At 42.7% G+C, this 24,459-nt stretch overlaps 5 protein-coding genes across 6 annotated transcripts; 3 read left to right on the top strand and 2 right to left on the bottom strand.

The window, feature by feature from the left end:
- Window positions 1-94: 94 nt before the first annotated feature.
- On the top strand, window positions 95-2,168 carry LOC125760582 (sin3 histone deacetylase corepressor complex component SDS3-like). Its single transcript, XM_049420882.1, has 4 exons — window positions 95-218; window positions 290-466; window positions 538-1,271; window positions 1,343-2,168. Exons 2-4 carry the CDS (start codon window positions 367-369, stop codon window positions 1,607-1,609), a joined length of 1,101 nt encoding a protein of 366 aa, XP_049276839.1. The 5' UTR covers window positions 95-218; window positions 290-366; the 3' UTR covers window positions 1,610-2,168.
- A 1,007-nt stretch (window positions 2,169-3,175) lies between these two features.
- Window positions 3,176-7,432, top strand: LOC125769716 (3'-5' RNA helicase YTHDC2-like). The gene is made up of 3 exons (XM_049438963.1): window positions 3,176-3,594; window positions 3,671-4,786; window positions 4,870-7,432. Exons 1-3 carry the CDS (start codon window positions 3,399-3,401, stop codon window positions 6,810-6,812), a joined length of 3,255 nt encoding a protein of 1,084 aa, XP_049294920.1. The 5' UTR covers window positions 3,176-3,398; the 3' UTR covers window positions 6,813-7,432.
- Window positions 7,433-7,930: 498 nt separating this feature from the next.
- On the bottom strand, window positions 7,931-11,601 carry LOC125761035 (uncharacterized). Of its 2 annotated transcripts, none has more exons than XM_049421829.1 (3): window positions 9,533-11,601; window positions 9,121-9,364; window positions 7,931-8,841 (listed from the first exon to the last, which is right to left on the bottom strand). In XM_049421829.1, the coding sequence occupies exons 1-3, from the start codon at window positions 10,146-10,148 to the stop codon at window positions 8,724-8,726; spliced, it is 978 nt and encodes a 325-aa protein (XP_049277786.1). In that variant the 5' UTR covers window positions 10,149-11,601; the 3' UTR covers window positions 7,931-8,723. The 2 variants fall into 2 exon arrangements, with proteins under 2 accessions (XP_049277786.1, XP_049277874.1); XM_049421917.1 differs by having other exon boundaries at window positions 9,121-9,361.
- Window positions 11,602-11,731: 130 nt separating this feature from the next.
- On the bottom strand, window positions 11,732-13,339 carry LOC125775078 (serine--tRNA ligase, mitochondrial). The gene is made up of 2 exons (XM_049445589.1): window positions 13,221-13,339; window positions 11,732-13,146 (listed from the first exon to the last, which is right to left on the bottom strand). The coding sequence occupies exon 2, from the start codon at window positions 13,081-13,083 to the stop codon at window positions 11,764-11,766; it is 1,320 nt and encodes a 439-aa protein (XP_049301546.1). The 5' UTR covers window positions 13,084-13,146; window positions 13,221-13,339; the 3' UTR covers window positions 11,732-11,763.
- A 391-nt stretch (window positions 13,340-13,730) lies between these two features.
- On the top strand, window positions 13,731-23,906 carry LOC125770963 (katanin p80 WD40 repeat-containing subunit B1). The gene is made up of 6 exons (XM_049441539.1): window positions 13,731-14,257; window positions 15,094-15,221; window positions 15,314-15,647; window positions 15,750-17,619; window positions 17,691-17,765; window positions 21,763-23,906. The coding sequence occupies exons 1-6, from the start codon at window positions 14,221-14,223 to the stop codon at window positions 21,998-22,000; spliced, it is 2,682 nt and encodes an 893-aa protein (XP_049297496.1). The 5' UTR covers window positions 13,731-14,220; the 3' UTR covers window positions 22,001-23,906.
- The last annotated feature ends 553 nt before the right edge of the window (window positions 23,907-24,459 follow it).

Below are 24,459 nucleotides of genomic sequence, written 5' to 3'. Positions count from 1 at the left end.
CATTCGCGCAAAAAAACAACACATTTGACAGCTGCATGTGCAGCGTGGTAATTGGGTCTTTGACATTCTCCTTCTACGCGTATTTGTTTACTTGACAAGTAGATTGAATACGAAACAACAGCTATCCCGGACGCATATAGCGCTTTGTTTTGTTTTGTTTTGTTTTTTTTTGCGCCGGCAAAATTTATTTCTCCCAAGCTTAATAATCTTCTATTCATGTAAGTATTATTCGTTCCATTGAATTAAACCATGATGTGGATAAAAAGATTTGGTACGCTTTTCGTTTCAGCTTGACTTTTGCCGAGCTGCTTCTCACAATCCAGAGCGTTCCAGAGTGGAACTACAAGCTTACAATAAAGAAGCATCATGGCAGCGAATCGCAATATTTCATCGTTTGTAGAAATCGACGGCCGTCAGAATGTAGGAATGGATCTCGACTCGGAAAACGATATCAACAATGGCGAAGGTAAATGAGTTGTTCATCGGTAAAATTGATTGGTTAATAATTCGATCCTGTGTTTGTTTTTTCTCAACCAGACACGGACGATGCAAGCGAAACTGAGCATTTGTCTGGACCAAATCATCATCCCAGCGTTGATCAGCGGATGGAAATTCGGGAACAAATGTATCAGGAAAAGCGTGCGAATCTGTTCGGACAGTTGGAGCTGTGTAAGCAGCGATTACATCCAGAATATTTAAAGATTGTGGAACGACTTCAAACGGAATTGAACGATCGGTTACTGCTGAATGAGGTGGAACGTGACTATTTGTTAGCTTGCGCGGAACGCGAATGTATCCTAGAGAAGGGAGCCGCCGAAAAGGAGTACGAGGAAAAGAAGGCCGAATTGATAGAAAACTTGATCGCGGATCTGGAGGATCAAAAGAAGACGATCGAACAGGAGTTCACCACCATGGAACTGACCGGAGATTCGATCGACGTGAAGCCAAAGGTTACCCGTAAACTACGCCGTCGTCCGAATGAACCTTTGCCCGTGCCAGAGAAACGCCGGAAGCCGACTACAAATCAGCTTACGTTTTTACTTGACGACAAGGAGATTGATCACGATTTGAAGCTTATCTCTCGGAGCAAACCAATCTCGGCTAGCCGTGCATCTCAGCTGACGACAAACGACGCGGCTAGTGGAAGCAATACAGGTAGTTCGACGGGCAACGCTCACAATCGGAGTGGAGGTAACCTCAATTCCGTTTCGAACGCAGCCGACCAGAATGGTTCTTCCTCGGAAGTGTACGGAAGCGGAAGTACTTCTGCCGTAAGTATGGAACCGTAAATAGATCATTTTTTTGTTATCATTTTAATATCTCTTTTTCTACTCTTATTCAGGGTCAAGTAACCAGCGCCCAGTCAAACCAACAACCATTGGCGGATACGCGAATCGAGGATGGCAAGTTATGGTACGAGCGGCGTTGGTTTCATCGCGGTCAACCAGTACACGTAGAAGGTCGAGATATTTCGCGCTTTTCGGCCAACATTTCCGCAATCGGCATCGAAGCAATCTGCGTAAAAAAGACATCCGATGCACAGAAGGTACGGATTTGTTTGTCTCATTTGCGCCGCGGCAAAGTCTCAATCAAACGGCGCGCAAACTAGTGTATTAATTGTATTGCTTTCTGAAAATAATTTTATCTATTCTGAGTTTCATAAGTTCATAAGTTTTAAGCAATAAGTATGATCCTCCAGGCAGCGAGTTAGTTTCCCTCCCATCCGTACAGTTTTCTTCGTCTGACACTGTACGATCCTGAGTTGTAGAGACAACTCAATTGGCAAAACAGACTAGAGAAAGGCTTTAATTTTGTTTTTATATTAATTCGTACAGTGGTGCATGCCCAGCTTTCCCCGAATATTAATTTACCTTTTAACTGGGTAATTTGAAGGGAAATTAGCGTACCTTAAATTACCCAATGTCACGTGTCAAATTCGCCGAACGGATAAATATAAACGAATGCTAAATTATCTTGTAAATTAAAAGTGATTTAAATGTAAATCAAGCAGATTTGCCTGACTGTTCTTGCTACTCAAAGAACGGTCCACGATCAGGATAGAATTTTGAACCGTTCCTATCGTGTGAAACCGGCACCGTATTGTGTAAAATTAGATGTACGACAAGCTCAAATCATCCTGGAAAAACACACAAACTGCGAGCAGTACGCTGAAACAGGTTGACTACCGTTCAAAAAAAAACAAATCGAGGTACAAATCAGTTTTTGGAATAAATAGATATTAAAACGTATTAATTTTACAATCTTTCTAAATGTAGTCGCTTTTTGCAGATGGTTAGTATCCGAAAGTGGTTTTAGAGTGTCAGAATGAAATCTCTTCTGTTTAATTTTGGATTGATCGTCTACTAAATTTTGAGTAATGTTTCTTGAAAAATTGCTCTGGTGTAAAACCAGTCGATGCTATGTTTGAATTTGGCAGGTCCACCGACAGGACTGAAGGTTCTGTACGTTTACGTTTCTAAAAAAAAACAATTTGATAAGTAAAAATATCACTTTGGAAGAAATGTTTGAGGATCTATAGATCGTTTTATAATCGTACAATCTCCTGAACAAAAAGTAAAATTGCATTCATGATACAGTGGAGCACCGATTATCCGGGTACCTTTTATCCGGCTGTCCCATTATCTGTGTAGCTCGGAAATGACAGTTCTAATGGCTAATTGACATATAAACTGCAAAACTAATGATGCCAAGAAATGAAAGTCGCAATACTGAAGGATACAATTTACTGAAGATCGTCCAAACAATATTTATCAATAAAAAGAGTTGTGCCTATTATCCGTGATATTCGCTTGTTCGGCAAGGGGCCGAGTCCCGATGAGCACGGATAATCGGCGCTCCACTGTGCTTGATTTCGATTTAAAAACTTGGGATTGGCAAAATATGCAATTGCTATTGAAGCGTGGAGTGAGTGATGTGAGCTTATATCGTCCGAAAAGAAACACGCCGGTGGTTAACTCAAGTACTCGGCGAGCAAAGAGAGCATGAAGTGAGTCATGTGAGCTTTCAAATGACGTCGATATTTTTAACCCAACGAATCTTTTGAAGTAAAACATACACAGAATCACGATTTCACTGAATGTCTACACAAATATAACGGAAGAACACGTTTTGTTGTCAATTTTTTAATTTCGTGAACCGTCTGAACAGAGTCTGAATTTCTCCTTCTTTACGAGCCCCTTTTCGAGCGAACGCTCTTTGTTGGTTGGGTCACGATTTTGGGTGGTTGCGTATGATACGTATTATTTCCCTTTTACCCCTACATCCCCTATACGGATTAGAGCAAGACACAAGGCTGTTCTGTCAATTTTACCCCCGTTTTTTGTTTGCTTGACGCTATCCTAAAAGGAAAAGTCGTGCAACTAAAAGTTTTGTGCGAAATGGCATCTAAAAGCAAAATTAGTGTAAAAATCGAAGAAGATATCCGAATATCAATCCACAGACAGATAGATCTGTTTCTGCAAGACGAAAATCAGATTGAATACGATTTTCCATCCGATCTTACCAATCAACATCGTGCGTACATTCACGAATATGTAAGAAATAAGCAATTGAAATCGAGATCGCACGGGAAAGGTAAGCATCCTTCCGATTGCAATTTCAGTCAATATTTTCATCTAATGAACTCTGTTTGAATATTGCCTTTCTTCAGGAGACAACAGGTACTTAACGATATGCAAAACAAGCTTGCCGGATGTTACGCATGATGATGCTGTGCTAAATGTAACACCCGAATCATCGGTATTGTTAAACAAAATCGAAAAGAGCTACAGTACGCTTCGTAAGCCTTATAAGCGTACGGGTAAAGGAACATCCGTACAATTACATTCCATCAATGTTACTTCGGTTTCGCCTTCAATACCACCACTGCCGGCTGGTTCTGCGGAGATACATGCCGTCCGTCAGCGTTTGCCAATAGCACAATTCCACGACGTGATACTAAAGGGTGTACAACACAATCAAGTCATTATCATATCCGGCAATACTGGATCTGGCAAGACAACACAAGTTCCTCAGTACATTTTGGAAGAAGCGGCACAAACCAATCAACCTTGTCGCATCATTTGCACGCAACCGAGACGCATTAGTGCGGTGACGGTTTCGGAACGCGTCTGCTACGAAAGAAACGAACCATTAGGCGATACGGTCGGTTATCAAATCCGTTTGGAAAGTCGCGTAAAACCCACCACTAACGCTTTGTTCTGTACGAACGGTGTGCTGCTCCGCTGTCTGATGGGTAAAGGTTGTTCAAACTTTCTGAAAAACGTTACACATATTATCATTGACGAAGTGCACGAACGCGATCAATATTCCGACTTTCTGCTGATAGCGTTGAAGGATAATTTGGCTAAAAATGCACACCTGAAGATCATACTAATGTCTGCTACCATAGAATCAGACACATTTTCGACTTATTTTAACAACTGTCCAGTGATCGAGATACCTGGCCGATTGTTTCCGATCAACATTGTTTACTTGGAAGATATTTTGTTTAACATTGAAACGTGCAACCACAGCGTGCGCGATATACGGACAAGGATCAGCAAAAACGCTGACGGTCAATTGGCAGAAGGATTTAAACCGATAACGGTGAATATAGACGATGAAACATTACTGCTAATGAACGACATTCTGGAGGTTTGTTGGATAGAAAACAATCCCAATGATTTCGCTAACTTTTTCGTCCTGATCGAAGAGGAAAACATCCCAATTGATTTTCAGCATACCGAAACACAGATGACGGCGCTGATGATTGCTGCTGCTAAAGGTAAGCTTACGGAAGAAAGTGTTTTCACAATATAAAGAGAATTTTTAATCTTTTTTTTTTTTATTTCTTCCCGTCAACAACAGATTACACTGAGATCGTGCTAAAGCTGCTAGATATGGGAGCGGATCCAAACATAAAGGAAAAGCACAACTACAATGCATACGATTGGGCTTGCTTTGTAAATGGAAATGGTAAATGTTCGACGCTGCTGAAACAGGCAATGGTCAAAACCGATTTACCAACCTCGCGTATCGTGACGGTAGCACCGAACAATGCCAAACAATTGCTGGACGCATATCATACTTCTGTGGGAGACGATAGGATCGATCATAATTTAATCTTCGACATTATTATGTACATCTGCCATCAAAAACCAGAAGGTGGCATACTGGTATTTTTGCCCGGGTACGACGACATACAGGAACAGTATGGGTTGATCAGTAGCAAAGCGCCGAATTTGCACAGCATAAAAGTGTTAATGCTGCACAGCAAGATGCAAACAACCGATCAGCATTCCGTGTTCAAGCCGGTGCCTTTGGAAGTGCGCAAAATAATACTTTCGACAAACATTGCGGAAACATCCATAACGATGGACGATGTGGTGTATGTAATTGATAGTGGTAAAGTGAAGCAGAAATATTACGATTCGCTTACATCGACCAGTTCGTTGGCTGCAACGTGGATATCGCAGGCTTGTGCGACACAACGTGCTGGACGGGCCGGGCGTACAAGACCGGGGACCTGTTTCCGATTGTACAGCAGAACGCGCCATTGTGCGATGGATCAGTACACGTTGCCGGAGATATTGCGCGTACCGCTTACGGAAATATGTTTGCAAACTGCGTTGATCATGAAAGATGCATCGATACAGGAGTTTCTGAACAAAGCAATAACGCCACCGGCGGCACAGAGTATCAAGCAGAGCATAAAATATCTGCAGAAAGTAGGAGCATTGGATGATGACGAAAGCGTCACGGATCTCGGTTACACGCTAGCGGAACTGCCCGTGGACGCAAGGTTGGGAAAAATGCTGCTGTACGGAATATTGATGAAATGTTACGAGCCTGTACTGCTGATTGTTTGCATCCTGAGCGTGAACGATCTGTTCGTCATACCGCCATTTTCAGGTGACAAAGAAAGGGCGAAAAAAATGCGCCGTGATTTGTCCGATAATTCGTTTAGCGATTGCTATTCGCTAATTCGTGCCTATCAACGTTGGTTGGGTACCCGGTCGGTTCTGAAGCGTAAAGAGCTGTGCAACAGATTATTTTTAAACTATGGCAAGCTTACGATGGTGCATGATTTACGCAACAAACTGCACGGACATTTATGTACGATCGGTGTCGTTAAATCGTACGGAGCGGGGAATGTACACAGTTTGAACGAATATGCCTCCAACTGGAGCTTGGTAAAAGGCATACTGCTGGTAGGCCTTTATCCGAATGTGTGCTATTTGGAGAAGTATTCCAAAACCTTGAAGACACGATTCGAAAAGAAGATTTTTATTCATCCCTCGTCAGTAGTGGGTGCAAAGATGACAAAAAAGCCCAAGGAAAAGAACAACACGCTTTCGCTACCAAGCGAATGGATGACGTTTGAGGAGAAATGTAAATCTGGTAGAGGATCCATGATCCGATGCAATACAGTTGTATCACCAATAACGATAGCAATTTTTGCCGGACCATTAGCGTTAGACGAGGCAGAGTGCATAGTTAGGTATGAGGGTGAGGAGGATCAGGAGCAGTGCCGAATAGCAATAGACGATTGGATAAACTTGACCACAACGGAACATGTTGCCAAGTCGGTACTGCACGTACGGCAGGCGTTAAATGAGTTGTTTTTACGATTCATTGAAAATCCCAAAGCGCATCAATCGAACCTGGAGGAGCTCAAGATGTTAGACTATTTGGGCCGAATACTTGCTGCGGAGGATGAATCGATTGAAGTGGCAAACCAGTTACCAGATTTTGCTAAGCCCGCCAATAAGCAAAGGGAACCATCATGCGGATATCAAAGAAGAAGATAAAATTTTCTTAACATAAGTATTTTTTCGCAACGAAGAAATATTGAATTATAATGCAAGAAGTGAAATAGAACGGAAATAGCCAAGAATTGTACGACAAAAACAAAAACACAAAAAACACACAATTAAATAAAGGAAGAAACACAGTAGTTTAAAAGAAACAAACTTGAATAAGCAGAAGTGAAAGAAGTGAAATAGAACGGAAATAGACAAGAATTGTACGACAAAAACAAAAACACAAAAAACACACAATTAAATAAAGGAAGAAACGCAGTAGCTTAAAAGAAACAAACTTGAATAAACAGAAGTGAAAGAAGTGAAATAGAACGGAAATAGACAAGAATTGTACGATAAAAACAAAAATACAAAAAAACACACAGTTAAATAAAGAAGGAAACACACTTGAATAAAAACGCACTATAAGAAGTAAAGCGACACGATCATAAACAGAACTCTGGAAATATTCAAGCGCGACGGTAACAAATGAAAAATCTACAATGTTTTAATACAGACAAGCGAAACCAAAAAAGGAAAATCACGAAAGAGAAGATCGCGTCCAATACATTACAATAGCACTGGTATATGAGAAATACAGTTTTAGAATAAAGCTTTTTACCATTCGAGACACTTTGGGTCTTTGGTCTTTGGTTTGGAATCTTGACGACATTTTGTACTTGGTTTTCTCCGAAGTAATTCTCTGAAAGAAACCTCAAGTACATGTCTGAAGATTATCGTCTTTCACATGACCTCGGAGGTCATGTCGGCTATTTCTGGCTTACGAGCCTTATTTTACCACGTAGCCGGAGGAGTCAGTCCTTGCTACAAGAGGGACGGCCCAGATGGGATTTGAACCCGGTCCTGTCATGTAGACCGGCACCGTTTATCACATACACCCGTTCGAGCTTTATACCGCTCAACCGTTAAAGTTCAGATTAGAACTTCTAGGTAGTGATGGGTAAATTATAACTCGGAGTCGACCAGACTCGACCAGACTCGCCGGAGTCAATTTTGGTTTTTGGTCGGAGTCGGAGGCAATTTTTCATACGTGGAGTCGGCGTTGTTCCACGATTCCACTCTGGATTACACAACACTACTACTTAGCCTCAGTGCAGAGCGATTGAGGTACTTCAATGTGTGCAATATGTGTTTTTTCTCAAACATAAGATTGTCGTTAGCATTTGTGCTGTGATAGAAAGAGAAAATTTTATTGGGGTTTTTTTTTACCAACAGAAATGCTGATCTGTATGAGGGGTTATGGATGGGGTTTTTGTTTTGTTTGCAATCAACAACTATTCGAATAGTACTTGCATAATTTATGCACATGATGGATCATCTAGATGGCATCTAGATCATAGGAACAAGCATCGTAGAGAATAACTTAAATCAAACCAAAATGTGAAGCTGATGTTGAAAGTATGGCATTTGCATTGAAGGAGTGGCGAATTGGACTTTTGGCGAAACCTTCCCATCGTTCGGTTGAGTTGGCGCATGAGCCGCGCACGCGTCTTGGTTCTCGCATCGGATATGCTGATATGATGTTGGTTGTTACGCTGCACGCCTCAATGCGCTGGATTTTGGGATGATTATTGAACCACTCTTCGAGCGTAGATACCTCAACGATGGTGAGGGATCGAACTAATCACGCGTAGCGCATCCGTCACGCAAGATTGCGCCGGCGTCGTAGTATACGAGGCGCACTGCTTGTCGTGTGCTGCAGGAGCAACGCGCATGATATTAGAGCTGTGTCGGGTTGATTGGATTCTGCACGTGGCCGGCGGCAGAGGTGAATCAGAAGTGCGTTTGCGAGCGAATGCGTGCGTGCTGTATGATCTCGCGGCAAGACATTACAATGGCGATGGTAATGATGGATACCAGCAGCCGCTGGCTGCTGTTTTATGCTGGTCCTTGTGCGGTTTATGGGCGCGGTTTAATTGTTTTCGATGCCGGCGGCGGAATTTTGCTAAATCCCGCTGCATCAAACACTGGGAGCAGCTCCCGCACACGCCCAGGAATGCTTCCGTCAATCATGCGTCTAATTGGAGGATTGAAAAAGTATGCTTCATGAGTACGTTGGGCAACCGAGCATGATACAACAGCATAATTGTTTCACCAACTGTTTAATAACAAACGTCTTAATGCTTCAAATGTCATTGAAACGTCTTAATTCTTCAAAAAGTAATGAAGAATGGCTGTCAAAGTAAGCAAACGTCTTAATGCTTCAAATGTCATTGAAACGTCTTAATGCTTCAAAAAGTAGTGAAGTGAAGTAGTAGCTGTCAAAGTAAGCACTAGCAACCATCTGTTTACTTACGTTCCCCGTTTAGTAGCAATTTTGGCCGCGTGTGGTGGTAGTTGGGCCTCGGTAGGGAAAAAAGTAGCCCCATAGAAGTCCAACCCGTTCTGCAGTAGGTGATTGTACTCATCGAGCGAGGCGAGCGTGATACGTATCGGTGGCGGTGGCGATTCTTTCTGCAGGGCCACGTCCTGCTCGTCGATCGGTTTGGTAGTCGGCAGCTTTGGTACCTGGGGTTTCGTTTGGGGCGCACCGGCGGCTGCTGGGTGTGGACCGATCGTTCCGATGCGGGATACCGGGATACCGGGTACACAGGTAGATCCGACAGACCGATAAAGACATACAAATTGGGGTAGGATGGGGATAGAGAAAATGCAGAAAAACAGAAAGAGAGACCGAATCAGTTGGGCGCTTGTTCGCCTACACTTACCGGTCGCGTGCATCTGACCGGGATCCGGCTGGATCGCGGGTTTCTGATACTGCACGACCAGCCGGACGACCTCGACCACCGAGTTGAAACGATACAGCGAGTGCCGGATGTCTTCCTCCGGCAGGTCCTCCGGTACGTCAAATACGTACAGCATGAATGTCTTTTGCGGCCGGCACGGGATCGCAATCTTTTTGTAGAACCGTGCACCGGTCACCTTATGGAAGCCCTTTTTGAACACCGCCTGATAGTCTTCCGGGTTGGAAAACTTAAACAATATGCCGGTGGCCGTCTTCGTCAGGCTGAAGCAACCCTTGAAGTTCATCTTTTCGCATATGAGCGCGGCCCGGTCCATCGACAGTTCGTGCGAGGGCGTCAGCAGAAAGGCACCCTTGGCGAGAAAGTTCTCGCTGTCTGACACTTCCGAGTCGTCGTCATCGCTCGCATTCACAGCACGGCTCGCGGCACGCTTATCGTTCCACAGCACGTCGGACATTTTCGGACTGCCGACCGATTGCTTTGTACCGGTCGGCATCAGATTGCTGGAACTGCGCTGTCGTCGATATTCGGACAGGTTTTTCTCCTGCTCCACATCGGAGGTGTTGCCAATGTAGGACATTTTTTTTTTGTTGAAATCCTTGTTTCAAGGTTCGTTTTACTATTCCCACCACCCAGTCACAACAGGCCAAAATTCAAATCTTGTCTCCAAAACACTTTAGCACAACTGTTCCGGTTACAAAGGATTCACAAGCGAACAGGATCGTTTGATGTACTTCGGTTGCGCACTTAGATCTCGTGTTGAGATCTACTGCTCGGTAGTAGACGTTTTTGGGGGTAGTTGTTTGATAGAAGAGTTTGAGGTAATCCTGCCGGGTCCGCACTACTCTAAGGCGACACAACACGATTCGGGATGTTACACCACTGCTGGCGTAATGAGACGACACACCACGGAGCGTTTGCTTTTATACCGCACACGTCAGGTTTTTAGGGTTATGCCTGGGTAGGTTAAACAATTTCTCAGCGATTGTTGGATGGAGACGTGAGACGCGTGCGGAATATTACGACCTAACCGATCGAACCACAAACAACAGTTGAAGACGGGACGAGAAGGACAATCGCGCTCATCGTAGCATAGTGGAACAAAGCACCAAAAAACTGGAAGACAATTTGAATTGTTTCAAATCAATTTGAGCTCACGCACGCAAATTGCAGACCATGTGCGCGCGCGCGCACACACCACCGTCGATCACAATCTTCGTCCGCGATGTTCCAAACCAAGCCCGATTGCCCCGTTGTGCATCATTTATCACATGATACGTTAAAACAAAAGGTGGAATCTTACAGGTTTGGTAGGGAATGGTGCGGACAAAATTGTTTCACCCGTTGCTGGTACTTTGGTACGCTCTTTAAGGGAAATTCCTTCATTCCTTTCGTTGTGTTTTTGCTTGATCTTCGCTGTATGTATTCTGTTTTAGCGGCTTTTTGTGGCATTATTAATTAAAAATTGGTCGAATAAAGGTGGAGATGAAAAAGCTTTAAGCGATGTAGCTTTTGAGGTGAAAATCTCCCCTTTAATGGTACTTTGACCATCATTTATGAGGATGATAGCGAAGTCACTGTATCTTACATTTCAAATCATGACAAGAGAACACTGTCCTCCCGACGAATATAGATCCTCTTTCAATATCGCATAACTTTCACGCCTCATTGCTCATGAGCTGTCGGATATTGGCGATGTTTAGCTTGCCGCATGCCTTATGGTTTTGCTGTCCAACGGTTGTTAAGTTGTCTGTTCCCTACGTCATACAGACAGGGAGGAGCCGCCTGCTAGATTTGTGCGTTTTTTTATTTGCTTTTATTTAGTTTTTGGATGCTCCGTACTGTTTGTTGGCTATTCATTTTCCATTTGTTGCTCGTAAATCTCGTGCATGGCATTCATGGGTTTCATTTCCTTGTAATGTGCGGTACGGCAACGGGGTTCTGCAAATTTCTGCTAAACCCGTTCACTGCATTGGATTGTTGGTGGGTTGGAGATATTTCGTTTTTTGTTCTTATCCAATCATGGGTGAGGCTACAACGAAATCACAAAACGTTATTACTCATGATCATCCCTAATCCAGGTTGATGCTTAAGATGCTTTCCATGTGGTTTTTTTCTTTTTTGTGAGTTCTCTTTTTAAAATCTAAATGGAAAGAGAAATCGTTTGCATTTGCTAGTGTGTTGAAATGTTTTATTCAAAACGTTTCCTCCTGAATTAATCGTTTCGTTAACTTTAGCTCTGGTAACACTTTTCGTCTACGGATAAATTCCTTCCCGTTCATAAACTTGCGTAACGCTACCGGGACCGTTACCGTGTAGTCTTCGTTCTGAAAGTTTTCCAGCAGTGCAATCAACATTCTCGGGATAGCACAGGCGGTACCGTTTACTGTGTGGGCAAACGTTTCCACGCCAGTGTGATTGTTTGCCACGCGAATACCGAGCCGGCGAGCTTGATAGTCTGTGCAGTCGCTGCAACTCGATATTTCACCGTACATGCCGCGTCCGGGCATCCACGCTTCGATGTCATACTTTCGGTGGGCTGGTGCACCTAGTTCGCACGGTGGCATGTCGAGCAAAAGAAAGTGTAATCCAAGCTGGTCAAACAGGCTTACTTCGATATCACGAAACTCTTCTAGCATGGTGGCGGATTGATCCTGCTGGCATACGGCAAACATTTCTACCTTTGTAAATTGATGCACCCGATAGATGCCTTTTTCCTCCTGCAGTGCAGATGTTTCCGCCCGGTAACACCTGCTCACAGCCATTAGCTTAAACGGTAGCTTTTCTGCTGGTATTACACGCCCAGCAAAGTAACCAGCCAATGCCATTTCAGACGTGCCCGAAAGACACATCGATTCACTTTCATCGCCGTTCAACTTGTAAACCTGATTACGTTCACCATGAACGCTCATCCCGCAGCTCTCAATAATGCGCCCTGGCAGTAAATCTGGAACGGTTATAAGCTGGAAGCCTCGCCGGCGTAAACCCTCTACGGCATAATTGATCAGGGCATGTTCAAGTTCCGCTAACTCATCAGTCAAATAGTACGAACGATGCCCAGTAAAATTGCCCAAATTCTCCATCCGGTATAAATTCATCTTCTTGCAGATATCGTTGAACTGAAAGTACTTGCGATCGGTACGTTTATGGTGCTCATTGAACCGCTTCAGGATTTTTGGTTCGTTACCATATTCGAGCACTTGCGGATGAGTGCGGTTAGGAATTTTCCCCAATTCCACTTCTAGCTGCGCTTTCAGTCTGGTCCGTTCGCTTTCCGTCAGTGCTGTTCCCGCAGAAAGTTGCTCATGGATGCTCTGCACAAGCCGTATATCGCCAATTCCCTTCCTGTGCTGTATGTTCGCTTCAATGTTTGGTCTATTGCTTGGGTTTAACAAATATTCCGTGTCAAAGCAAGGCTGCTGAAGATTAAATCGTTGCTGGGACATACGGCGGGCAATCAGCCGTACAATACTGTGCCTCATTGTGGCAGTCACCACGCACTTTGCAACGAACATTGTCGCCTTTTTAAAGATACACTTTTCGCTTGTTTCCGGATACAATAAATTTCATACTGGTGACTGAAAAATGATGACAAAAAAATTAACAAAAGCTGTGGTTGTCGATTTCTCTTATTACGCAAACTTTACTCTACCTATTGTATTATGTTGTTTTGAAATCATTAGCCGGTTCCGTCAGTTTTTATTTGTTGTTATTTTTGTGTTTGACAGCAATGGAAGCATTTTTTTTGCCCTGCATTTTTAACAACATAAAAAATTCAATACTAAATTTTTTTAATTTTAAATAGCACTTAACTACTAATATAATTATTATCATAAGAAATTTCATGTAATAAATCAAATTTCAAATGAGTACCTTTATTTCAAGGTTATTTGTTCGCTTCATCACAGCTGCTGCAAATTTTACATTTCATTCGAATTATACATCACCTTGGTGAGTCTATTCCATTTTCTCACTCTATTTGAGCGTGAAATACATTATTTTAGCTGATTATATGTTAATAAAATGTTGTAATTAAACATGCTGTGTAAATTTGTAGAATTTTTAAAATGGGAAAACATTGGAACATCCAATTATGTTTATAAATAGGAGTTGTTTTCTACACATCTGCATGTTTTCGTGGAAGTCAATCAACATTCAACCATAAATGCATAGAAGTGCGAGATGACAGACTACATCGAGTACCGTGTGAGAAGTAAACATGGCGCTATAAACCATTCCATCCCTCAAGGTTTTGTTGTGTGCGTAGCTGTCAGTCGGCCTTGTTTGTAAAAAAAATCGGCCTAAAAGCATAGGAAAGGAAAGAAAAAAAGTGCAACGAGAGTGTGACTCGTCTCGGCAGTCCGAAAATAAAGACAAGATTCTTTGGGGCCAGAACATCGAACGGCCCAAAAACCCGAAGAGACGGTGTCGGAGGCAAAAAATAAAACAAAAACCAACGGCAATAGTGCAGCGAAGGTAGCTGGGGGGAAAACGACGGATTGGCGCAGCGTTTTCGTCGGTTGCACGAATGATTACACCCAGGCCTGTCCGCTCGGAACGCGTACGATCGTACCGTAAAGGCATTGACTTGCTGTAGGTCCCGTACCAGGACGGTGATATTTAGTGCGATAAAACAGGGCCCGCTCTAGGATATGGCATCGGTGTCTCGGAAGCTGCCGTCCAAACTATGTGAGTCTGTTTTGCGGAATCTATGTGGGTGGGGAGCGATACTGTTTGTCGACTGGTGGTGCCCATCTGTTTGAATAATGTCCTTCACCGTCGCGTCGCGATGGGTGTCTTTCCTTTGTCGTGCGGTACAAAAAAGAAAACCGGAAGCAACGGAAATCCCTATCAATCAAGACCCTATCAAAACTGCATCTTCGCTAGCCTTTCGGAAAAAATGTCCGCGAATGTCGAGCAGGGAACGCAAAAACGACAAATAAAACGCAACATAAATACGACCACCAGCTCTCCCCCCCACCCCCATCCCCCGCTTGCTTCAAAAGCGAGCATTGTGATTGTGAGTGGAGACCGTCGTCACTGAAAAAGGTCGGATGTTGTGTTGGTGCAACGGAGCGCAAGGTTATGTGCCTGTACCAAATTAGGCATAATGTTCGATTTGCTGCTTCTGTTACTACCGTTCATTCTAGTTCTTAGCTCGTTGTTAGAAAAGCAATAAAAATAAGAAAACGATGCTTGTGTAGAACGGTGACAACCTAAAGCGTACGATAAAATTTAGAGTACAACAAACACTGCGGCTCTTCCAAACGCAAAATCAGCTACAGTACGGACTGGAAGCATCAAGAATGCTTTTGTTTTCAGCAGCGTGAACCATTTGTTCAGCCAAAAGTCAAATTACTTCCTTCTAGACTTGTTTTACATACAATCGTTTACAAAGCGAGAAGAAGCAGTCAACAATTATCCAGCGAAATCGAATTCCCATCATCTAATCTGACGATCAAATGTTTTGTAACAAACATTAAATGCTTTTAAATAAATAATAAATTTTCATTCCCGTCTTACAGATGCTATTCAAGCTCATAGCAGTAAAGTAACATGCCTAGACATTGGAGAAACAGGACGCGTGTTGGTTACTGGTGGTCAAGATCGCAACCTAAAGCTATGGACATTCGGTGACGAGAAGTGTTTTATGGTAAGCTGGTTGTTGCCAGTCGTTTGACAAATGACAAGTGAATCTGTAGCTAACCACATATTTTCCATTTTACTCGCCCCCCCCCGGTACAGACACTTCCCGGTCACAATTCGTCCATCGATTGTGTGAAATTTGCATATTCCGATGACTTTGTCTACTCGGCGGATGATACGGGCGTAATCAAGCGCTGGAATCTGAATGCATCCGATTCCACGTCACTGTTTGGGCACATGAAGAGTGTCCGGACGCTTGATTTCTATCCGTACAGCGATACATATCTGGTGTCCGGCAGCAATGATACGTCGATTCGGCTGTGGGATGTACGGGAGAAGGTGTGCATTAAGCGTTACCGGGGTCATATGTCGCATGTGAACTCGGTTAAATTTTCTCCCGATGGATCGTGGATTGCTTCTGCCGGTGCTGAAGGTAAGCTTTACGATTATATATTGTCTGTTTTCTTACCATCGACAAATGATCTACAAAGCTCATTAATTAACTCCAAAAATCTATTCATTTTCGGTACGGCAGGAAGCGTTATTATATGGGATATCAGAATGAGCAAACTTTTTATGGAGTTTACCGAAAGACAGACACCGGCAACATGCGTAAAGTATCATCCCACCGATCTGTTAATGGCGGCCGGTCGTAACGACGGTACGGTGGATCTGTACGATCTCGAAAAACGACAGTTGATTACACAAACGCCTGCACTGCACAGTCCGGGCGCTGGCGGCACTGGTCAACCCGTGCGTTGTATCACGTTCGATGAGAGCGGGAAGTGTTTGTTCGTCGGTACCGGGGCTGGCATTACCGTTGTAGGATGGGAACCGGACCGGGAGTACGATCGAATCGATTCCAACTGGTGTCAGCTGGGCGATATGAAGATTGCCGGTTCAAAGTTGCTGTTCGGCACGTACGAGGACGCGTCGGTTGCGATCCATGCCGTACCGTTAGGGCATCTGCGTGCGTTCTACAATCCGCAAAATACACAATCACAATCATTCACCCACAATCAAACGTCGCGGAAAAGCTTCAGCAGGGGAAGCGGCAAGGTGCGGTTGTCTATTGGTGGCAGTGGGGGTGGTACTGGACTGGCGTCGGATGTGGGCCAGGAAGGAGAGGGTGGCAGTGGTAATGGGGGAGGTATGTCACCAAATTTGAACATCGAAATGATTGACGAAGAGGACGCTACGTATGGTAGTGCGTTTGATTTCGATCTACCGCCGGCCAAAAGTTCGCTGGATGCTCTCGGGAATGGAGGGTTGGCGGTAGGTGGTGGTTCGAATGCAGGAATACCATTCCCGGCCGGTTCGGGTGATACGGTAATGCCATCGGCTGGTCCGCTCGTTAACAATCACTATCTGGTGCGGGAAGAGATGCAGATGTACAACTTGAGTAGCCTCGATTACTATCCACTGCCGAAGGGTATCGTGCCAGAGGTCGAAAAGGAAGACTTCCCCGTGAACAATGCTCAACCGCCGGACTACGCACCGAAGAGTGCCAGTCAACAGATGTCTGGTGGTTCCGGTTCCTCTTTTGTGAACGGTACTGCCGGTAGCACATCCGGTACGGGAAAGAGCACCAGTTCCGGAACGGGTGGACGAATAGCGAATATGCGATCATCGACCAGTACAGCGTCGGATCAACGACGGCCCGGTAGCATTCACGGAGGTGTCGGCCATAGCCGATCCGCCGGTAACCTTGTACGACGTCTTGCCACCTCAAAAAGTACACTTGAACTAAACAAGCTGCCTGCAGACGAAACGGTCACGTTTAAGAAACCGATCAGCCGCGGCAGCTCACCTATCCGCCAGCAGAGCCATCAACCCCCCTACCACAGTGGCACGGGATCGAGCATGAGCAAAATTCAGCGTAGCGAAAGTAGTGCCCAAATCACGAGCCTGCGTAACGGTACGAACGGTGGCGCTGAACGTTCGCGACAGCATAACGCAAACGTAAAGGTACAAATTGTCACCAAACCGGTGCGCTCGAAAACGTCACTGGACATACGCCATCGCACGACGGCTGGACCGGCCAGTGGCATTTACGGGCAGCGTGCAGCCAGCATTAATCCACACTCGGGTGTGAATGCACACGGCGACCCGTTGGCAGATTACGGTAGCGTTGGCAATGTGGGCGCGCTGATGCTAGATCAACCGACCGGTCCCACCATCCTTCGGTACGCTGGGCACGAAAGTTCAAGCATGGAATACGAAATACAGGTGTTACGGAACGAGCACGACACGACGTTACAGGCACTGTGCAATCGTACCGCACTGCTATCTGCCATCCGGAACTACACCAAATCGGGCGATGTAACGGGTGCGTTAAAGGTGGCAGTACGTATGAACGATCAGCACATACTCGTCGACGTGCTGGGCGCAATACTGGAGAAAACGTAAGTTGTTTGGGGGGCATGGCCGTGCGCTATACGATTGTAACGACATGTAACGGCCTGTTTTGTTACAGCTCCCAATGGACACTCGATATGTGTGTGCTGTTACTGCCAAAGGTGTACGATCTGCTACAAAGCGAGTATAAATTGTAAGTAAACCATTCGAATAATAGTCTGATTACAGTAGAACTTGGATTATCCGGGATGCTCGGGACCGGACTGATGCCGGTTAATCGATTTCCACGGATAATAGTTCCTTAAACGGATAATAGTTCCTTCAAATCCCATCCGGACCGTCCCCCTGTAGCAAGGACTGACTATCCGGCTACATGGTAAAAATAAGTCTAGTAAGCCAGAAATGGCCGGCGTGACCTGTAAGGTCGTTAAAAGCCAAGAAGAGAGAGAGAGAGAGTTCCTTAAATATTTAACGTCATTTATATATCTAGATAAGGCGTATATAGTATCCATATACTATATTATGGTAGTCGTTTTGATGCTAAAAATGATTCTGGATCAAGCAAATTATTATCAAATAACAATTAAAATTTAGAACGTAAAATAAAATCATTTCAAATATATCGTTTGGTGACGATTTTAATAATATTAACCAAAATTACATTAGTACAAATGTTCACCACGGTTAAACAGTTACGTTCTACTGTACTTTAAACTTCAATTACTCGTTTATTTTATATTTAAGCTATAATTTCATTCTGGTGTATGCTGACTTAATACAAAATTATACCAGATTGCCTTGTATAATTATACCAGATAGTAATTTAAAAGGTCGATTTCTGCAACGTTCTTTTTCTTTGCATGAAATTTGGAATGTGATCGTTGAACTCAAAGCACATTCCGGCAAATGTAAATGATTTTTGCATTAACATAAAGATGATCTGTTCTGCAAATAATTCTGGTACCTATTTCAGGCATGTCAAACGAACTTAACAGAGTAATTTCTTGAAACATTTCCTTCAATTATCTGTTTAAAAAAATATTTGTCTAACAATAAAAAAATTGTTGTCTGAGTGTTGAAAAGGAAATAATTTCTTAATGTGAATAGAATCACAAATCTCTAGCATTCCTGCATTTTGTTAATGTTCATGCTCTTTTTGCTATACTGTGAGTAACTTTTTTCCCAGATTTTATAAATATACTTACTCTACAGCTAGTGTAGTAAAACGATCTTCTGCAGTCGTTAAGAAAGTTTTTTTTATGTTGTAAAAATGGTTCCCAATTCCTATTGTCCTATGGATTAAATGCTACTGTATGCAATATTTCTGTACGACAAAGGTTTTGAAGACTTCCTCGTACAAACACGCTGCTTTCAAGCAGAATTTCCTTTCGTCCCTACCGTAGGAAAAAGATTCACGGCCACAGAGCACGAATTGGGAGGGGTCAATGTGTATCGTAACCAACAGCAAGCGGCATCCGCCGCGTCTTTCATCACCGCCGTGATTGTGATCAGACCGGTTTGATCCAAAACCCTCCACGGATAAATGTCACCCGTTGTCACTCCTTGATTTTGCTTTGAGCATTTGCACGAGGGAGTGGTTTCCCTTTTTTTTTGAAAGGCAAAAGGGAGCGGAGTGGCGAAAAGAGAATGCAACAATATTGCGTGTAACGTTATTAGCGATGAAGTGCGATGGCGATTAACGATTGGTACAGCTGGTAGAAAGGAGCGCATTTAACCGTTTATTCCGAAGGTGATTAGAATATAAGGTTTTATGTTATATAAAGGGGCTAATAATGGTTTGTTTTGAAAACAGTGTGCATTATAGCGAAAGGTATTATAGCATATTTAGAAAATAACAAAAAATGGGTTTTTTCTTCGTGTTTAGACTAAGTAATTTTTGGTTCATTTTCGCTTATGATGAGGGATATAATATCAGGGAATTGTTGTGAATTATATTATACTGCGTTTGGTAACAATTTTATATCACGCAGGATGAGACCAACTCAAAGGACATGGGAGAAACACTTCTATAACAAAACGGTAACAAGGGGGATAAAACACATCTTCTCAAGTGTGAAGTGGATAGCGTACCGAGGGATAGCCGTGCACAGCATATTAATAAAAAATAAGAATTGCTTGTGCTGCTCGTGTATCACTACATGCGCCATTGATGTTGATGACGTCGGCCCTTCGGCAAACAGCAAATCGTCCAACACGAATATGGTACCAGGACGCCTGTGTCGTCCTCCCTTTCGATGCAATCGCAGACATTTTATTCGCCGATCGCACAAATGTCAGCCCACTAGGTAGAGCTAGCCAGGGAAACGACCGAACCTGTATTTGATGGGAAGATTATGAAAAGTATCTATTACGGCAGCCTCTATCTTCCTGGCTTGTTTTGCACGGTTCCGTGTGCCGTGTCTGGTAGCGAAACGGATGCAGAAGTGGAAGGCGATAAAGCAGATATGATTTTGTTTTCATGCGTATGTCCTTCCCGTTTTCGTCAAGCAATCCCTCCGAACAATAGTAACTATTTTGCAACGGCAATGGCAAAACAGCAATTCGGTGTAATGGCAGTGAGCTCTTAAGGGCAGGAGATGAGACTTCCCTCTGTTTATGTGTACAATGTTTTTTTTACGTGATTTGTACGAATTGGGACATTACGAAACGGGGACGTGGCTTCGAACAATACGCTGCAACCTCCCCCCTCCCCCCGGGTTTGTCGTTTATATAGGGATGTTTTGTGCACTAAATGTGCAGATAGGTTTAATGTGCCAGTTGCATCAACAATATCAAATTACCGGTACCTAGCATCCTAGGTACAAAACACATGAATGTGTTAAAATGAATGTTTGACATTGTAATTTGATGTATTTTGCCGAAAACTTGCAGATGTGATTTAGTGTTTTTTTATTCCTTCTTTTGAAATATTGTTTCTAATGCTGAAATGGAGATTCCAGATAATCTATTTCCTGTAGAAAATGATGTCTCCACAAACGATTTGATAAGGGTGGAGCATTCTGGAGTACGCGTTGTACAGAAGGCAGTGAAATCGATTTCTTTTGCTAACAAAAGATTGTGAAAGTGTTCCGTATATCCAGTAAAATCGAGTCAGAATCGAGTCCCAATCGAAACTCAATTGAAGCTCAACCGTATCAAATCCCAGTCGAATCCCAATCGAATCGAGTTCCAGTCGAATCTTAATCGAATCCCAATAGAACCGCAATCGAATCGAGACCCAATCGAAGCCCAATGGAATCCCAATCGAATCAAGTCTCAATCGAATCTCAATTGAAGCTCAAATGAATCAAATCCCAATCGAAACACAATCGAATCGTAGTCGAATCCCAATCGAATTCCAATCGAATCGAATTCCAGTCGAATCTCAATCGGATCTCAATCGAATCCCAATCGAATTCCAATCGAATCGAATCTCAATCGAATCCCAATCGAATTCCAATCGAATCGAATCTCAATCGAATCCCAATCGATTCAAGTCCCAATCGAATCGCAGTCGAATCGAGTCTCAATCGAATTCCAATCGAATCGCGGTCGAATCGAGTCTCAATCGAATTCCAATCGAATCGCAGTCGAATCCCAATCGAATCGAATCCCAATCGAATCGAGTCTCAAACGAATCTCAATGGAAGCCCAATCGAATCCCAATCGAATCACAATCAAATCCCAATTGAAGACCAATCGAATCCCAATAGAATCAAGTCCCAGTCGAATCTCAATCGAATCCCAGTCGAATCGAGTCTCAATCGTATCTCAATCAAATCCCAATCGAATCCCAATCGAATCGAGTCCCAATTGAATCCCAATCGAATCACAATCGAATCGAGTCTCAATCGAATCGCAATCGAATTGAGTCTTAATCAAATTACAATCGAATCAAATCTCAATCGAATGCCAATCGAATCAAGTCTCAATCGAATCGCTGCCGAATCGAGTCTCAATCGAATTCCAATCGAATCGAGTCTGAACCAAATCCCAATCGAATCGAATCTCAATCGAGTCCCAAACGGATCTGATGGTGGATTCATGTAACTACAAAAACTAATCTACATTTTCAATGCTATTGAAGTCTAATTTGTATTTGTATTTTTAGAAACTCCCTTATTATGTTAACCAAAACTCTATATTGCTAATACTTTTAACATCTCTTTTTCATTTCTTTTCTTCTGCAGCCATTGTACCCGAGCTTGCGATACGCTGCGTGTCATACTGTCCACATTTCTGCCCGTGATTCGTGAAAACACCGATCCGTGGGGCGCATGTACGATCGGTGTGGACGTTAGCCGGGAGGAGCGCCAGAGCAAGTGTCTCGAGTGTAAGAACTGGCTGCTGCGAATACGATGTTTGCCCGAGAACCCGAAAATGGGCAGCAACTTGCAGCAGTTGCAGAACATGATAGTGGACATCTGATAGATGGTTTTTCCCCCTACCGCTAGATACTTTTCTAATGCTTTTTACCATTTCCCACTTCCTTTCTTGCCTCTGTACGCGTTTCGTTCTTCCTGACGGATATGTGGAGTTTTTGTTTTGTTATCTTCTGTCTGGTGATCAAATCGGAGCTTAGATCCAGTAGCCATGCTCGCGATCGTTGTAATTTGTTTTATATTTAAGATGATAACATATGCGCGTGGAATCCTTTCTAACCCTTTTGCGACTATAAGACGAAAGTAATCAAAAATCCCTCCGTTTGTGGGTTCGAACCTAACATTTAACCATTGCGTATCGCGTAGATATTTAATGGCATTATTGCAGATACTTATTACTGAACAAATTGAAATGAAATAAGAAAATGTTTGACCCATTCACATACCGTCATAAACTATGGAGCATCATCATGTGATCGTAAAACCTCAGCCTGGAAAAAACGGCCTTTTTGCGTCACGTGCACAGCGCGCGACAGCAACGTCTTGATTGGAATTGTTCATATCCGAGAAATATCAAAAGTAAGAGAGGACCAGTGTGATGTAGCTTTCAAAAAGCGTTGTGCACCAATTATAACCCGAACGCCATTAATCAATTGTTATATTGTGTGTGTTCTTGCTTTTAATTGTTTCTCTTACTTTCGATGCCGTACAATATGTTTGGTTTTGGTCTGTTTTTGTTTGGCCTGTCAGGGGCGGCACTGGTGGTGCATATGATAAACGGCGCCTGTCTACACGACTGGACCGGGTTCAAATCCCATCCGGACCGTCCCCCCGATAGCAAGAATACGGCCATTTGTGGTTGTTTCTCGACAGAGTATTACAGTTCTCGATCTGTTTCCGAAGGTTGGTTTTATTTGTCCGATCTATAATATTAAAAATGGATTGTGCCTGAAACATTTTTCTTTCGTGTTTGACTGCAAACCGACTCGAACAATTCACATTATGCAAACAAGCTCGCCATCCAATTGTTAAAATAAAATACATTTGCATTAGTGAGAATTTCGAATTTCACTTCTGCTGTTCCTTTCTTTTCCATTTTGTCCCATTCCTTTAAATTATATAACGCTCGCATTTTTTTTTTTAATCTAAGCTATACTTGTGTTTAGTGTGCTTCACACACGTGTAGGCAATCGGTTCGCTATTAATTTAATGTTTGAACAAAAAAACCATTTCTTTTCTTTCTGCTGATGATATCTAATAAGACTGATGTTATGTCGTTTGTTGATGAATGCTGTGTGGTGGAACCGGCCTGTACTAGATACATTAACAAAATAAAATTAAAAAAAAAAACAAATAAAAAAAAGCAAGAAAAGTTAACATATGATGGATTACCAGGACGGTTGGTAATGGAGGCGTACACTAATAACTAATTACGATCTTACTAGCTAACTCGCTAAGTTACTGCAGAATAAGTTACTGTAAAATATTAAGTTAACAGCATAACAATACGAACCCGAATGGTCGTGCAATGGATCAGCAGTTGGAATATGTGCGATGTGTGATGCGAATTCAATAGGTTCGATAGTCTAACGGAAGCGGAATTTAAAAAAAAAGGTTTAATGAATTTGAAAAAAAACAAGATAAAACATAAAGCGAAACGTTGTGTAGTGATCGGCACTAACCAAAAAATACTAGATTTACATTTAATAGCTGCATGCCTAAAAGTATAGTCAATATACATTTACGCCTGAAGGTAAAAGCATGGAAAAACGATGGTAGATAATTAGACAATAATGAGCAAAATTAGTATACTAAACCTTCCCCCCGCTCCCCCCCTTCCCCTCCAACCCATTCCCATCTTTTTACAAATTAATAACAGTTTTTTGTTTTTCAAGAAATAGTGCAAAAAAAAACAAAAGGCACTGTTTTGTAGGATGATTTGTAAATAAATCCCACTAAGCAAAAAACAAGATACACAAAAAAGCATAAAATATAACAAATGGTTGTAAAAACAAAAAACAAGATAATCAGTTTGAAAAAAAAAACGAAGAAAGATAATAACACGCTACAAACATATAACTCGCGAAATGCGATGCTTCGCGGTGAATATTAAACTATTTCTCTAAAAAAAAGAAGAAAAAAAAGATAATCTAGTTGTAAGGTGAGGAAACAATTATTGGGAACAAAAAAAGCTTCTTCACAAATAGGCAAATCTGCACAATACATTTTTAGCATTGGGCGCGTAACACAACGGAAAAAACCCCGACAATTTGAGTCCGCCTTACTTGTTACGAACTGCTCAAATTAAAAGTATTTTAAATACTCAATCCGACACAAACTTGCATAACAGTAAAGAAGAACAGTAAAGACAACGATAGAGACGTAAATGTTACAGCACTTAGCAACTGAAAACAGTCTTTCTTTTTTTTATTAAACTACAAACATAACTTTCGGTGTGTAAAAATGTACAAACATAACTTGCCCAATTTACATGCTGTTGGATTA

This window comes from Anopheles funestus, chromosome X, assembly GCF_943734845.2.
Source record: "Anopheles funestus chromosome X, idAnoFuneDA-416_04, whole genome shotgun sequence".
NCBI classification, from domain to species: domain Eukaryota; kingdom Metazoa; phylum Arthropoda; class Insecta; order Diptera; family Culicidae; genus Anopheles; species Anopheles funestus.
The sequence above is the reverse complement of the archived record's forward strand: the minus strand, read 5'-3'. Positions and strand labels throughout refer to the sequence as shown.

What these genes read in the sequence shown, in the direction of transcription:
- LOC125760582 (XM_049420882.1), top strand. Translation starts at nt 367, where the DNA reads ATGGCAGCGAATCGCAATATTTCATCGTTTGTAGAAATCGACGGCCGT. An exon ending in CGATATCAACAATGGCGAAG is followed by an intron (nt 467 to 537) that starts GTAAATGAGTTG and finishes TTTCTCAACCAG; the next exon opens with ACACGGACGATGCAAGCGAA. An exon ending in GAAGCGGAAGTACTTCTGCC is followed by an intron (nt 1,272 to 1,342) that starts GTAAGTATGGAA and finishes ACTCTTATTCAG; the next exon opens with GGTCAAGTAACCAGCGCCCA.
- LOC125769716 (XM_049438963.1), top strand. Translation starts at nt 3,399, where the DNA reads ATGGCATCTAAAAGCAAAATTAGTGTAAAAATCGAAGAAGATATCCGA. An exon ending in ATCGAGATCGCACGGGAAAG is followed by an intron (nt 3,595 to 3,670) that starts GTAAGCATCCTT and finishes GCCTTTCTTCAG; the next exon opens with GAGACAACAGGTACTTAACG. An exon ending in GATGATTGCTGCTGCTAAAG is followed by an intron (nt 4,787 to 4,869) that starts GTAAGCTTACGG and finishes CGTCAACAACAG; the next exon opens with ATTACACTGAGATCGTGCTA.
- LOC125761035 (XM_049421829.1), bottom strand. Translation starts at nt 10,148, where the DNA reads ATGTCCTACATTGGCAACACCTCCGATGTGGAGCAGGAGAAAAACCTG. An exon ending in CGGTCAGATGCACGCGACCG is followed by an intron (nt 9,365 to 9,532) that starts GTAAGTGTAGGC and finishes GTCCACACCCAG; the next exon opens with CAGCCGCCGGTGCGCCCCAA. An exon ending in ATTGCTACTAAACGGGGAAC is followed by an intron (nt 8,842 to 9,120) that starts GTAAGTAAACAG and finishes TCCTCCAATTAG; the next exon opens with ACGCATGATTGACGGAAGCA.
- LOC125775078 (XM_049445589.1), bottom strand. Translation starts at nt 13,083, where the DNA reads ATGTTCGTTGCAAAGTGCGTGGTGACTGCCACAATGAGGCACAGTATT.
- LOC125770963 (XM_049441539.1), top strand. Translation starts at nt 14,221, where the DNA reads ATGGCATCGGTGTCTCGGAAGCTGCCGTCCAAACTAT. An exon ending in GAAGCTGCCGTCCAAACTAT is followed by an intron (nt 14,258 to 15,093) that starts GTGAGTCTGTTT and finishes CCCGTCTTACAG; the next exon opens with ATGCTATTCAAGCTCATAGC. An exon ending in GGCGCAATACTGGAGAAAAC is followed by an intron (nt 17,620 to 17,690) that starts GTAAGTTGTTTG and finishes GTTTTGTTACAG; the next exon opens with CTCCCAATGGACACTCGATA.